At 40.7% G+C, this 15,592-nt stretch overlaps 1 protein-coding gene across 3 annotated transcripts in view; it reads right to left on the bottom strand.

The window, feature by feature from the left end:
* Positions 1 to 2,711, bottom strand: part of PTPRC (protein tyrosine phosphatase receptor type C) — a 123,376-nt gene extending 120,665 nt beyond the window's left edge. Inside the window, exons 1-2 of one of the 3 annotated variants that reach the window (XM_012539090.3) lie at positions 2,598 to 2,711; positions 2,401 to 2,516 (exon numbers count right to left, since the gene is read on the bottom strand). In XM_012539090.3, the coding sequence (XP_012394544.1) occupies positions 2,401 to 2,473 (73 nt within the window). In that variant the 5' untranslated portion in view covers positions 2,474 to 2,516; positions 2,598 to 2,711. The remainder of the gene's footprint in view (positions 1 to 2,400; positions 2,517 to 2,597) is intronic. The other 2 variants (XM_012539088.3, XM_012539089.3) reach the window with 2 other exon arrangements.
* Positions 2,712 to 15,592: the final 12,881 nt, after the last annotated feature.

Raw genomic sequence — 15,592 nt, 5'->3', positions numbered from 1 at the left:
GGCAAGGTACAGGCTTGGAACTGAGAGCTCTTTCTTTTTTACTTAGATGGAAAAATGAAAACTTATGTCCAGGAAATGACTCTTAACTGTTATGACTCATAACTCACATAACTCATGTATTCATGGCTGTTATGGTGTGAAGCCGTAGCTTCTGGCACTACTTTGTTAGAGCCAGAGATCACTCACTCCTACCTGCATGCTTGAAACCATCACTGTCCCCCAGAATTATTTAGAAATTTTAAACAAAGTGCTGGTTTCCGGTTAACACGGCAAAGAGGCACAGAGCAAATAGATCAGACATTTATGTAAAACTCAGCCAGCGATGTTACTCTGTGCTGGCAAAGTGTAACTTCGCCCATATTTGTATTTTAGAGATTAAATAACACATCCGAGTTGCGCAACAATTTATGCACTGAAGTCACTCTCCATTTGGCTCTATTTCTTTATGCCTTTAGAGTTCACAATATAAATTTGAGGTCTAATATTTCCTATAAACACGAAACTCAACTGAACACATTAAAGTAAAACATATAATGCAACTCATAGGTTGCTAATATAGAAAAATATATCATTTAAAGAATTAATAATTTCCAAAATTATACAGTGAATCCCAAAATCTCTCTGGGGACTTCAAAGTATGATAAACAAGATTTGCACACCTAGATAATTATATCTATATATTTTTTCTAAAAATGAGTATGTTTGCTCTCCATATTTATGTGAGCAGTTGAAGTGAAACTTGGTTTTCAAAATAAATCTATGTATATCGATACATTTATTTATAGTATAAACTATTCAGCCCAATTGGTTTAAAGGTTGCTAGATCATTTTATACTCTTATTTTGATGATAAATTCAAAGATGTTTCTTACGGTAAAAATCCTTAATAGACTGTGTTGAAATTTTTATGGTGGTTTGCTCTGTGGCCTATAAAATATTTGAGAATTTCTTGATGCTCACTCAGAAATGTTTTCCAACAGTTCCTGAGTGGGAATTTTTAATGGAAATTTACTCTGACTTATGATAATACACATATTATTACCTTATTAAAATTATTATTCTTTATAATTTGGCTTTTATTATTATAACCAACTTTATAGGAATGGTAACTTGGTAAACATTTTCTGTACTAAGACAAAATGCTGTACCTATATAAAAAATGTTTAATCCGTTTTTGCAGTTAAAGAAAACAGACAAAAAAACCACTATCCACGCTGCTTTCTACTGTCCTTGGTTACACAAAATGTAAATTAACAATGTAGCGTGCTCAGAAGGTAGCTACTGCCCTGCCCTTTAGAGAAAAGGAGAGCAGTAGAAAGTCAAAAAAAGATTTCAAAGTGAATTACAATCAGCAAGATTTTTAAAAATATTTTTCCTGTTTTCTTTTCTTTTTTTTTTTTTTTACTTATTTGGAAATCTACAAAAATACCATTTAAATACCTTTTCAATAATAAAACATTGCTTTTAGATTCTACACCATAAGGAGTAATATTACATATCAACCAAAAATGTACTCATGACCCAAACTGAAACCGTTCAGGAAATGTACATTAAATGGACCATAAGTGTACAAAGATCTCAAACGTGAATAGGTACCAGGGGTCCGATTAGTTATAGTTTCCTATAGAATACAGCATTTGCATGATTCTTAAGAGTTCAAGTATTTTTATCTCGTCAAGGCGCTACTATTTACCCATCACCCAGGAAGGGCGGCGGCCCCATAAGAATTTTCAAAGCAAATAAGCATTAAAACGACTGTAAGGGACCAAACCCTTGATTTAAAATACATTCTGTGATAAGAATTTGCAGAAAGTTAATATTTAATTAAATACCCAATTGTATTACTTTAAACTACCATACAACTAAGTATTCAATAAAATATTTCAGTCATAATCAACATTTGAGGAAGCAAACTACTGGTCCGAAAAAAGGGAGTGGCTTGCATGCAAGCAAAGACATATTATGATTTTTAAAATGCATTTTTTGTTGGAAAGATAAAAATTTACTTCTTTTGTCATTAAAATTTCCTTAGACATTCATAAACTTGTGTTCGTATATTTTGAGGGTTAAGTAATAGCTTTTGTAATATCCAAGTTTGAACAGTTTGTCAACCCAGATACAGAGAGACAATGTTTGCCTTTTAAATCGTGACTTCTTTTTTGGCCAAACATGTATGCCTTTTTAAACAGAAACAATGTATTCTGTCACATAGCAAGCCATGTCCCTCTGAGGTACAATAACCTTGACTGTTTTACAGTTGGCTTCCTCACCTCCAGTCACCAATGCTTAATTTATTTTTATGTCTATTTCAAACCAATGACCTTACACACACACACACACACACACACACACACACACACACACACACTAACTAAGGAAATATGAATTTCCTCGTACTTACCTGTAACCAACACTACAGTGTCCAGAAAGGCAAAGCCAAATGCCAAGAGTTTAAGCCACAAGTACATGGTCATATCTGGAAATCAGTCGTATTCCTGTGAAATAGCATGCGTCCTTCTGAAAGGCAAAATAATGGTTATTTCCGCAAAAATGTTTCTCTGTAAAACTGAATCAAAAAGAAAAGAAATGAATGCATACTCTTCACTGGTGTCTTATCGGACAGGGAGCAATTTCCTCCTTTGCTGAGAACAAACCACTTGCTGCTAGGTAGTGATGTCAGATTCGGTTTTACTAACTTCTCCAAAAATGCTGTAAAGCGTCCTCTTTGCAGGAAGTCAAGAAAGTTGTTCCAAGTCACTGCAAAGGCGTCTTACTTCCTTAACCCAAGTGATTAGACTGAGTTAGCAGGCCTTTCAAAAGATGTTCCCTACAAGGAAGATGTGTTTTTAGTATTCAAATAAAGCTCCCAAACAGTATCCATTACAACCAAAAACGAATATAACCCCCCCTGAAAAATCCATAACATTTTTACCTAAAAGATGAGGAAACATAGTCAGCATGGCTACAGCAAAATGGGGGTTGGCAAGATGATACACTAATTGAATTAGTAAAAAATACCTGTATGGGTTTTAAAAGGACCAAATGAATGAAAAAACTACTACCTATCTGGTTATTTTCGACAACCAGTATCATTTACCATCAGGGCATCCAAAACCCAGCAATATGACAGTTTTAGCATCTAGCCATTTCCTAGGCAAAGCACTCTCAGGGAGCTTCACAGGTTTGCCCCAAATCTTTCATAGATATCCTTGTGGAGCCAGCCATGGAATTGGACACTCACTTCTACTGCAGCAAGTCCTGCTTCAAAAAAGTAATACTTCTGTGATATCCTTGGTGCTGTTGATGAAGAAAAGATGAGCCATTAAATCGAGAGCTGTCTTTTACAAAAGTTAACCATTTTTTCTCCCTCAGTAATACTCTCTCACCCTTTCTGATTAAAAGACAACAAATACACAGTGTTCTTCTTGATTCTGATGGTGTTCTTAGTAAGTCCATTAATTCGGAAAACTCATGCTGGCAGAAAGCCTCTGTGAATTCAGCAATACAGTTAAGTGAATTGGTATCATGGTCACAATCTCTGAATGCATTTAAAAATCCTCGTGCACAGACATACCAGGCATTATTATTTGAACTACAGATAATGTTGAGGGGACTTTGAGAGAGACAGAGCCCTTGCAGCAAGCTGGTTAGGAAGTGGTGTTGCAGGACTTTTGCGTTTAAGTATATACATCTTTTGATGTTTGCAACCTTACTTGTTTTATACTTACTTAGGCTGCTAGGAAGTACAGAGCCACATTTGCAACCACCCTTGGTGCAAAGGAAAGTAATCCCACATCTTAATTTCTGCATAGTAACACTATAATGAGATTCTTATTAGGATTCTGATTTTATACGATTATTATTATAGTAGCTAACTTATTGGGCTCTTACCACGTCCGGGAATATGCTTAACCCTTTAATTGCCTAATCCAATTTGTACAACAACCCTTGGGATAGATAATGAGACAGATAATTCCTCATGTTATCTATGAAGTTCCGAGAGGTTAGGTGATTTGTCCAAGATCTCACAGCTACGAAGTTAACAAGCTATGTTTTGAAACCATCCCCAGGTTTCATCTTGCTTTCCTTATTTATCTTATTTACCTTCCTACCTTCTTTCATTTTTCTCACCTCTTTGTCCAATCTTTTTTACTTTGTACTTTTATGATTCTTAATCTCAGAAAGATAGAACTTGATGTCATAAAAATGATCTTGTTCTCTTTTTACAGTAGAGAACAAATAAAACAGCTGGGCATGTCTGCACTACTGTTTAGGAGGTAGGTCTAAGGAAACGTATGCGTCAGAGGCCACAGATTTTAGTTCTTGGCTCCCCAGCCTATTTCTTAAAATACATTTGCAATGGAAATCTATTTGGGGGTGAGCTTAGAGTATGTTTAAGTGAATACTTGTGTTCTGTTAGCTTGCTACTGTGGCAGGGTATTTGGTAAAACTGGAGGCCAGGAAAAAACTGCGTGACACACCATCTTTTAAAAGTAAGTGAAGTTAAGAAAACATAACTTTTGAACAAGCTAAGGAGAGGGGGTCAGACACCTCAAAGAGACATTTCAAAAGGGCTTGCATATCACAGCTTTGAAGAAATAATAAGAAATTAGGAGATTCAACTTCATTTCAGGCAGGCGGGTAGAGAGATTCTACCCAAGGAATACTGAGATTAACTAACAACAAATGAGTTGGATTATGCGTTTTAAGGTGTTAAAATTGAGTTTCGTGTCAACCAGAAATATTAGACCTTGAGGTAGCAGAATGCTTACGGGATACTCTAAATGTACAAAGAAATAGGGCCTGATGTAGAGACGGCACTGGGTGCATAGGTACACAATTCAAGTGCTCTCAGAATGGAGGCAAAGGCACCAGGAGCTAAAGCAAGAAGGAAGGCCCTCACAGCTTGTTGGGGGACAGAGCACAGCTCCCCTTTGGTGGTGGACAACTGGACATAGAGGTGGGAGCCTGGTAAGCAGCTGGCCTCTCCACAGGGCACCCGAGGAGATCTCTGCTTTATCACATGTAGGCCCAGCACGGCCCTAGACAAGCAGTAGCAGCCACAGACTCTCATAGAAACAGAAGGAGCATTTGTGACACTGGTATGATCCACTGATTCTGAGAAACAGGGACTGGGCAGAAGGCTGATGAATGGCATTTTTAAGAACCACTGACCCTGGGAAAGGACCAGGAAGTGATGTCAGAATTTATATGTAAAAGAGTAAATAGCTGGGTCCTTCCTGAGTGGTTGAAACACTCCAAAACAATCTCAAAGTTTGATCAATAAATGCCAAAATAATCATAGCTGATTGACTTATACTAGATTTTTTAAAGATATAGTATTTTTAAATTTTAAATATTTTCTTTAAATTCATCATCATTTCCCAGATTTTTTGTTATATAAAGTAAAAGTTACCTCAAGATAGAAACTGATGTAAAACAATTATACTCCAATAAAGATGTTAAAAAAAAAAGATAGAAAGTGATTACATGAGATGAACTGCAGAAGCAGATAGTAACCATTTATTCATCCACAAATATATAGTCACCTCCCAATATAAGACAGTCATTTTTACCATGATGAAGAAAAAATGGTGAGCAAAAAAAGACGTGCTCCCTGCCCTGATGGAATATACTTTAGTGGAAGAGACAATAATTAATTAGCACACAGGAAATACTTGATGTTATGATTTAAGTACATAATAAGGTATTTGGTCTGGTCGTGAGGTCAAGGAAGTTTGCGTGAAATAAAAAGCAATGAAGCTAGACCCGAGAAAAAAAAAAGTTAAATGAACATGGGGAGAAAGAAAGAGTATTCCAGGCAGAAATAACTTTATATTTAAAGGAGGAGAGTGTGTTCAAGGAACAGAAAGAGGCATATGAGCCTGCCACAGAGAGAAGCAGAGCCTTATATTTACATATATTATATATATTATATCACAATACATGAATATATACAGTCATCACGTGCTACACCTTAAACTTATACAATGTTATATATCAATTCTACCTGAATAAAAAACAAAGTCAGGGGCTTCCCTGGTGGCGCAGTGGTTGAGAGTCCGCCTGCCGATGCAGGGGACATGGGTTCATGCCCCGGTCCGGGAAGATCCCACGTGCCACAGAGCGGCTGGGCCTGTGAGCCATGGCCGCTGAGCCTGCGCATCCGGAGCCTGTGCTCTGCAACGGGAGAGGCCACAACAGTGAGAGGCCCGTGTACCGCCAAAAAAAAAAAAAAAAAGTCAGACATGAAAAACAAAAAAAAAAGATCTGGCCTCAGAGGGAGGTGATAGTCAAACCCTGCCAGGCCTTGTAGGTTCTAGGACACTGATCTCTTTATCCTTTATCCTGAAAGACACAGGAGGTATTGAGGCATGTGAAGCATTGTTCCCAAGTCTCCTTGCCAATGACACCTGCATCACCAGATCTGATACCTTCACTCACTTCTCTGTGCTCATCTTATGTGACACAGCAGCACTAAGTACTGTCAGCCCCTCCTCCAACCCTTGCCTTTGGTCAACTTCCAAAACACCATTATCTACTGATTTTCCCTGACCCTCACTGGCTTATCCTCAGCAGCTGCCATGTGGGCCCTTCTTCTACCTGACTGCTAAGTTCTGTGACACATGACCAGCTCAGGTTTGGCCCCGCTTCACTCTTCCTGAGCATCGGAACCTTAACTCTCCTGGCGATTCTCTGTAACCCTCGTCCATGGATCCCCACACATCACTGTCAACTGATGTAAAAAATTCAATACTGATGTGCAAAAGGAAAACAAAGATTCTGCCTAGTGGCCAAGAAACGGGGTTAAATCCTAATCCTGGCAATGACTGAATCTCTCTAAGGTGGAGCTAGTAACACTACCTTAGTGTGGCTGTGAGAAGTAAATTAATTCAACAAGCTTTCAGTTAATGGCGTCAATACACTAGGTTACAATTAAAAGCGTACACAGTGGAACATACATCCCGCTCTTCCTTCCAGCCCCAACAAACAGAGAAGGAGAGACCCAAAGGAGGGAGGGGGGAGGACCCCGAGGACCTGACCTCACCAGAACATTCTGCACCTCACCCAGGCAACGTCCTGTGGACGCAGCAGGAGAGGAGGTGAAAGAGTGACACTGACTGTGCTCAACTCAGCTGAATGAACCTCTTTTTTTACCCCAGTGTAATTAGGAAGTTGGGGGACCTTCCCTATATACTGTTAAGAGATGGAAAAGGCAAATTCAATATGCTGTTTTCTTTAATTGGCTTAAAGACACTGTGGATGGCAAGACTCATGCTGATTTCAGCAATGTCGAAATGTTTTATAAAATATGTGTCTCAGAATCAATGAAATACATTGAAATAGCTGACCTGTGGCAGGGGAAATATACAATTATTTTAATGAGCTCAGACTGTTTAATAAGCCAGTCATGTATGTAAAAAACTACAAGACGGGCAGCAGTTTCCAAATCTGCCTCAATAAGAAAGTCTTGTAGCTTTTCATAAACTAAGAGAATATTCCACTCTGTCCGGGTCGTCTGCGGATTCCACTTTATTTTTGTTCCATAAGGTCTGAACCGAGGTGTGTGTGCTTTACTTCAGTAACATGACTGATGACCAGCCACGTTTAACATTGGTTTGTTCCTTTGAAGCCTGCAGGATCCTCCTCTCTCTCTCTCTCTCTCTCTCTCTCTCTCTCTCTCTCTCTCTCTCCCTCTCTTACTGCACTGACTCCCAGCAATGGATGACTTCCCTTTGTGGGCTATTCCAATCACCTACCTGGATGCATAATATAACACGTAGCAAGTAGAGCACAGGAGATGAATTAGCCTCCAAATGCTATGACGAGATATAATTTTGGAAACTATGATAGTGTAAAATAGGGACTCTACGTATGGTCCATTGTATATGCCTTAACTATCACCTAACACGTTCACTCCAAGCCATGCACTGGGCACTCGCTCAATTGATTCATTTAGTTTTCACAATACCAAGTGCTATGGCTTTTTCAACAAGAGAGAAAATAAAAAACAGAAGATGCTGCACACTTGGCTCTATCTGAGCTGTCACTGATGCTTCCTTCATATCATGTCCACGCAGCTGGTATCCTGCCCACCTGCATGCACGTGTTGACTTTTGTGTGCTGTTTCCCATCCCATGTCCTACAAGGCTCAAACTCTTCAACATCAACTTAGTATAAAAGCAATGGTTTCTTTCTTGCTAGCTCTTATTATTTGAAAATATTGTTAAATAGTAGTCTGCGTTTTACTTATTTTTCCATAAAAAAATTTCTAAAAGTCTGTACTATATTTAAAATAGAGAACCAACAAGGACCCACTATATAGCACAAGGAACTCAGCTCAATATTCAGTAATAACCTAAACGGGAAAAGAATTTGAAAAAGAATGGATACCTGTATGGGTATAACTGAATCACTTTGCTGTTCACCTGAGTTGAAGTTAAAATTTCTGAATCCAGCTTGAAATTAATCCAAATAAATAATGGATGATAAACAATGAAAAAAAAAGTTCTTTCAAAAAGCTCACAGCCAATTTCAAAATGTCAAAGAATATGGACATGCAGATATTTCAAGTTTGTCCCATGAAGTCATAAAGGAAATAGTGTCAGAGGAGATATGGACTGAACCCCACAAAACTAAATTAAATAAAACAAGGGCCAAGCACGTGAGAAAATGTGTAGATTTGATGTAATGTCCTCCTAGAAATTCAATCTGTTGCAAATCTCAACAGTCAGCCTCTTGGCATCTTAAAGTCATTGCACATCACTTTGGCCAGTTAGTAAAACACATAAAGAAGATGACAACAAGGTCCTACTGTAGAGCACAGGAAACTGTATTCAATATCTTGTAATACCTATAATGGAAAAGAATATGAAAAAGAATAGATATACATGTGTATAACTGAATCACTTTACTGTACACCTGAAACTAACACAACAGTGTAAATCAACTACAGTTCAATTAAAACCGATTCATTAAAAAAGACTCATTCTCTACTCTGACTGGGTTACATTTAACATGTGAGCTCTGATTATGGGGGTGTCACTTGGACATGATCTTGAAGACGTCTTTAGGTGGATAATGTGAGATATAACATGCTATTTTTGTTCTTTTTTTGGCCGCACGGCATAGGGGATCTTAGTTCCCTGACCAGGGATCAAACCCATGCCCTCTGCAGTGGATGTGTGGAGTCTTAACCACTGGATGGCCAGGGAAGACCCAACCTGCTACTGTGAGGGCAGTGGACTCCAGTATGATTTTTTAAAATTTGGTAAACAGAAATGCTTTTCATAAAGCATTTTGTTTGCTTGAATAAGGCCCACTGGTGGAGACACCTGAGGCCACCTTCTCCAAGGAATCTTGTCTTCCAGCCCCTCCCCCTATAGCCCCTGTTGCAGTAGGACAGTCATGGAACACCTGTGTCCACGGAGTGCTTCACGCCAAATGTCCTCTGGGGTACGTTGCCCAGGAGGAACTAGGTCGATACCGTAGATATCCAAGTTCCACATCTTTCTTGCCAACTGAAGAACAAAAAGCTATGCTAGCTGCAAGACTGCCTACCTTGAAGCGTCAGAGATGCTGCTTCCGAGAATAAGAAGGGTGAGAAAATCTGCCATTTGGGGCACTGAGTTGTGCAAAGTACTTCCTAGTGCACATGTGATTTCTGAGAAGCCAGCTTTCTCAGGGGAGTAAGGAGAGATACGGGGGTCTGTGACTTTGTGAGCCACGTGTGTGAGAGACCCACACTCAGCTTTCCCTACAGGCTGGCCTTTGGTTTCTCTCTTACCCTGACTTTTGTATCCTTTTCTCTCTCCCATGACATTATAATAGGCTGTGTCACAAGATGTCATTGAGGGAGCCTAGCAAAATTAGAACTCTGGGAGTATAGCTAGAATTCAAGGGACCTGACAGGCTTAGAAAATGGACCCAGTGGACACATCCATGATAACCCGTGGGAAACAGAAGATGCAAGTTCAACTCATAATCTTTCTCCCCCAAATACAATTTTGTTCTAGAGTTTCCTACCTCAGTTTGTGGCACCACCAGCCATTCTGTTGTGAAAATAGAAACCTCGGTGTCATTCTCGAAACTCACTTCCTCCAATCCATCACTAACTTCTCTCCATATGACTTCCTAAGTAGATCTAAAATTTCTCAATTTTTCTCCATTTACACCACCAGCCAAGGGACTACCACCTCTTGAATAAACATTTAAAATACAGGGACTTTCCTGGTGGCGCAGTGGTTGGGAATTCGCCTGCCAGTGCTGGGGAAGCGGTTTCGATCCCTGGTCCTGGAGGATCCCACATGCTGCGGAGTGGCTAGGCCCACGTGCCACGGCTGCTGGGCCTGCGCTCTGGAGCCCGCGTGCCACAACTACTGAGCCTGCGTGCTGCAACTGCTGAAGCCTCTGCACCTAGAGCCCATGCTCCGCAACAGGACAGGCCACCGCAATGAGAGGCCTGCGCACCACAGCGAAGAGTGGCCCCTGCTTGCTGCAACTATAGAGGGCCCGCTCACAGCAGAGACGACCCAAAACAGCCAAAAATTAATTAATTAGTTAATTAATTAATTTTAAAAAAGTGACCTCCTAACAGCTCTGCCTATATCTGCTCTAACATTATTTCTCACTTGCCAATTCATTCTCCACTCTGTATTCAAGAGGTCTTTTCTAAATGAAATTGTATCTTGGGCATCCGCCCCCGATTCTGTCAATATTTTTCCACAGAATTTAGGATTGAAAGAAAAATGCTTAAGAGAACCTCAATGGCTTTGCATGGTCCAGATTTCTACTCCTCTACAAACCCAATTTTTCACCCTAGTCATACAGACATTGGCTCAGACCTTCCTGTTTACCGTAGCTTTATCCAGGTAAAAGATTTTATATATAGTGTCCTCTCTGCTTTAAACACTCTCCCCCATCTGGCAACATTCTTTTAATCCTACAGGTAGGACCAATCATCCCTGTCTTGGGAAGTATTCCTTTACTTCTCTGATTAGACCAAATAACCTCCCATTGCTCTCCCAGTATTTATTTCATCTACTTCATGGAGCCCGTCACATTGTTTGGGTGATTATTTGATTCATTTCTTTCTCTACCACCAAACCATATGTCCCATGAGGTCTGCTACCTCAGCCCGCAGGCAGAGGTATACTCTCATTAGTTGTTAAATGATTGAATAACCGCTGCATCCTTCCTGATGCTCCTGGGCTGCCTAAGCCTCTCAGGACTTTTTTGCAGCCCTGAGATGAGGATTAAATTTTCCACCCTTCCTGGTATAAAATGGGTAGAAGGTTAGATTTAGTTTGAGTTACAGAAAATAAAGAACTGTGATAATTTTGGGACACTTGAATTAAGGTCACAGAATCATATCTGCTATATAGACAGACAGTCCCCAACTTACGATGGTTTGACTTAATGATTTTTTTTTTGACTTTACGATGGCGCAAAAATGATACACATTCATTAGAAATCATACTTCAAATTTTGAATTTTGATCTTTTCCCTGGCTAGTGATATGCTATACGACACTCTCTCCTGATGCTGGCCGGGGGTAGCCACAGCTCCAGCCATGAGATCAGGAGGGTAAAAGACCAATACACTCACAACCATTCTGTATCCAGACAACCATTCTGTTTTTCACTTTCAGTACAGCATTCAATCAATTACATGAGATATTCAACACTTCGTTATAAACTGGGCTTTGTGTTAAATGATCTTGTCCAACTGTAGGCTAGAATGTAAGTGTTCTGAGCACAGTAAAGGTAGGCTAGGCTAAGCTATCATGTTCAAGAGGTTTGATGTATTAAATGCATTTTAACTTATGATATTTTCAACTTACGATGAGTTTATCAGGACATAACCCCATCGTAAGTGAAGGAAGATCTGTACTTGCTGAGGAGGACACCCTTATTCTTCCTGTTTTCAAAGACAAGTTCATTTTCTGCACCGTATGCAGGAAGAAATAAAAGAGCATGTAACACCAAAACCATCTTCCAAAGATGTAGCTCTGTTTTGATGGAAGTCCCTTTCCTCCTAATAAGCACTCCGTTAGTTAGGGTTAACACTTCCTGCTGGATCAAAGAGACTCTCAAATGTATAAAGGCTCAAACGCAGTGAAAGCTTATTTCTGCCTCAAAAGACAGTCCAAGGTGGCGTTCCAGGGTTGGAAGCTGATCTTCTCCACACAGTGATTCAGGCACCAGGTCCTTTCTATCTTGCGGCTTCACAATCCCCTGGCCTCGGCGTTGTCCGCACTTAGTGGGAGAAGGGCTAAGAAAGCATGCATAAGGCCCACACAATCCTTAAGGCCTTGTCCTGGAAGCGCACATATCGCTTCGCCACCCATTCTAATGACAATGATCAGATCCAGATACAATGGGGGAGGGGTAATGGGAAACTGCAGACTGGGACAATGTCTCCAGGTGGGAATCTACCTGCCTGCAGCAACTCTATACTATGGAAAAGGAGAATAAGTATAAGTTTGGGAGGACAGCTAGACATTTTTGCCCAAAATACCCTGGGTTTGGATAAGAAAAAACCAGGAGAACTTGGACGTAGAAAAAAAGAGAGTGTTAAAAACTGCTATGTGCAGAGTACAGTGCAAAGGAAAACGAGTGGGATATTATCCACACCCTCTAGGAGTTCAGGCCAGGGAGGAAAAGGACAAATGCACAGTTAACTATAACATAAGATATGTACATAGGCGTATGTATGTGTTCAATTTTTTGATGAATATAAGAATTTTCAAACCTTTAGGATATGCTCAGATCTGAAGAATTATCTTCATTTTCTTGAGATGATTGTCAAGCACTGGGTTTTCTGGGTGCCAAAGGAATATTACCCTGCAAATGTAAGTTGTTTTACAGGAGAAGCATGGCATTTGAGACCGCTTATTACCTGTCAAATAACCTTGATACTTTAGTTTTCTGTGAATTGAGGGTATATTTAATATGTAAGGTAGTAAATTTTCATGGTAAAAAAAAAAATCTTTGTAAACTAAGCAAGATCACAAAGATGATCTGGCATGAAAATGGAAAAATATCATGTACCTGAACAATTCTATAGAATGAGATTATGTTTAAAGTACCAAGAGGAAAGAGTTGGCTTTAATTAGTTATGTTTTCTCAAACACTGATAAGAGTAGTAATAGTAGTAGTAGCAGTTGTAATATATTCATCAAGCACTGTTCTCACATTAATTTGAATTTTCTCGTGGGATCAGAGCACCAGTATGGGGCTGGGTAGTATTATGTCGTCACGTTTTCAGGCCCAGATTAGTAAAGAAACTTCCCCTAGTTCATTTATACTGTAAGAGACGGAACTTAAATTTGAACCCAAGTCTTGAGTTTCAGAACTTGAACCCAACCCAACTCCCCCAAATTCTACACTAAGGAGTTTTCACTTGCAAATCCATGCAACTCTATGCAACTCAAAGGGAAACAGAAATGACACAGAATCATGAAACATTTTCAATCAAACCTATCTTCCTGTCTCTCAGAAGTAATAAACAGTGCAAACACTTATAATATAAAAAGTAATTGTTCAGGGGTTTAATATCCAATCTCTTCTATCCAACTTCTCAACATTGCAGTCAGTGGTCCTGTTCTCTCTCTACACTCTCTCCCAAGACAATCTCATGGACTCCCTTGAATTAAAACGCTGTTGATTTCCATTGATTCAAGCCTTCATCCATATTTTCTACCTGAGGGCTGAACCTTACCTCTGTGCCCCTGTTTCCTTTTGCCTAAAGTGACAAGGTTGTGTTCCACCGACAACCACGCGGACCCTGAATTCTCGATTCACCCCCCTAAACCCGCCCTCCTGCCCCAGTACGCTCTTGCCTTGGTGAAGGGCACCACCACCTACCCAGCTACTCAGGCCAGGTACCCAAAAGTCATCCTCATTTTCCAGCGTCATCGCAAGCCACCGAGCCCAATCCAGAAGCAAGTTTTCTCAGTCCTGCGTCTAAAACGCGTATCCATTTCATGTACTTCTTCCCACCCGCACCACCGCCATGTCTGTACAACACCCCTTCTCTCCTGGAGGACGGGCACAGCCTCCTGACCTGACTCTTGGCTTCCACTCCTGCTGTGCTCAAAGCCAGCCTCCACAAGGCAGCAAGAGAGTTTCTTAAAATGTAAATAAGCCCGTGATAGGTCCTTGCCTTAAACCTGCTTAAAGGTTCTGTTTGCAATTCAAATAAAATCCAAACCCCATAGAGCCCTGTAAGTTCCAGCCTGGATCTCACGTTTGACCCTGTGGACTTTTCGCTCCATGTTTCTCCCATGTTTGTCCTCCCCCAACATTGACCATGACGTGTGTTGTTTACTATGTTCCTTCTCTCCTACTTCCCATCACCAAATCCTTCTCTTTTTCACATCATGGCTTGACTATCAGAAAGGCCTTCCCTGACCATCCTTCCTAAGAAAGATCCCCAACTCTGATTTGTTCCTTTATTTCACCCCCGTACTCTTTCCCTTTGTAACATCTTCCAATAATTATGATATTTTTATTTGTCCATTTATTTACTAACCTTTCATCCATCTTCCCCACTTGGATGTAAGCTCCATAAGGGCAGGGGATCTGCTTGCTTTGTCCATCACTGAATCACTGGTGCCAGGAACCGTGTCTGTCTTCTGGAAGGTGCCCAGTACATGTCTGTTAGTGAAGGAATGACGGTACACAAGAACAAGAAGATGAATAAGTGAATAAATGAAAGAGGTGCATTTCTCTTTCATGTGAGGAAACTTTAACATAAATAAATTTGCTAGATAGAGATATAGCATAATATATAGACAGCTTACTCTTTTTTTTATTTTTTAGCGGTACGCGGGCCTCTCACTGTTGTGGCCTCTCCCGTTGCGGAGCACAGGCTCCGGATGCGCAGGCTCAGCGGCCATGGCTCACGGGCCCAGCCGCTCCGCAGCATGTGGGATCTTCCCGGACCGGGGCACGAACCCGTGTCCCCTGTATCGGCAGGCGGACTCTCAACCACTGCGCCACCAGGGAAGCCCGACAGCTTACTCTTTTGAGTCAGCTTTCCTTCCTGAAAATTTAACTGCTGCCACTAAGTTTTGAGATCTTATAAAAAGCTACCGTGGGGCTTCCCTGGTGGCGCAGTGGTTGAGAGTCCGCCTGCCGATACAGGGGACACGGGTTCGTGCCCCGGTCCGGGAAGATCCCACATGCTGCGGAGCGGCTGGGCCCGTGAGCCATGGCCGCTGAGCCTGCGCATCCGGAGCCTGTGCTCCGCAACGGGAGAGGCCACAACAGTGAGAGGCCCGCGTACCGAAAAAAAAAAAAAAAAAAAAATTACTGTGCTATCTACATGTAGTGGCACTTTTTCTTAGCACAGTTTCTCAATATAAAACGGTAGCTACTACTTTACTGAATATGAACCTGAACTAAATGAAGTGAATGTCAAGCATCTAGCACCATGTCTTATACATGAAATGTTAGTTTCTTAGAGAACACAGCCTGTGATCTAGACATTGATCCAGGAGCCAGAAGGACTTATTGCTATACTTGGGTTTCCCACTTACTTGCTCTCTGACCCCTTAGCCAGTCTTTTTCTTATTTCTTTACTTAAGG

The sequence above is a fragment of the Orcinus orca genome, chromosome 1 (assembly GCF_937001465.1).
Source record: "Orcinus orca chromosome 1, mOrcOrc1.1, whole genome shotgun sequence".
NCBI classification, from domain to species: Eukaryota; Metazoa; Chordata; class Mammalia; order Artiodactyla; family Delphinidae; genus Orcinus; species Orcinus orca.
The sequence above is the reverse complement of the archived record's forward strand: the minus strand, read 5'-3'. Positions and strand labels throughout refer to the sequence as shown.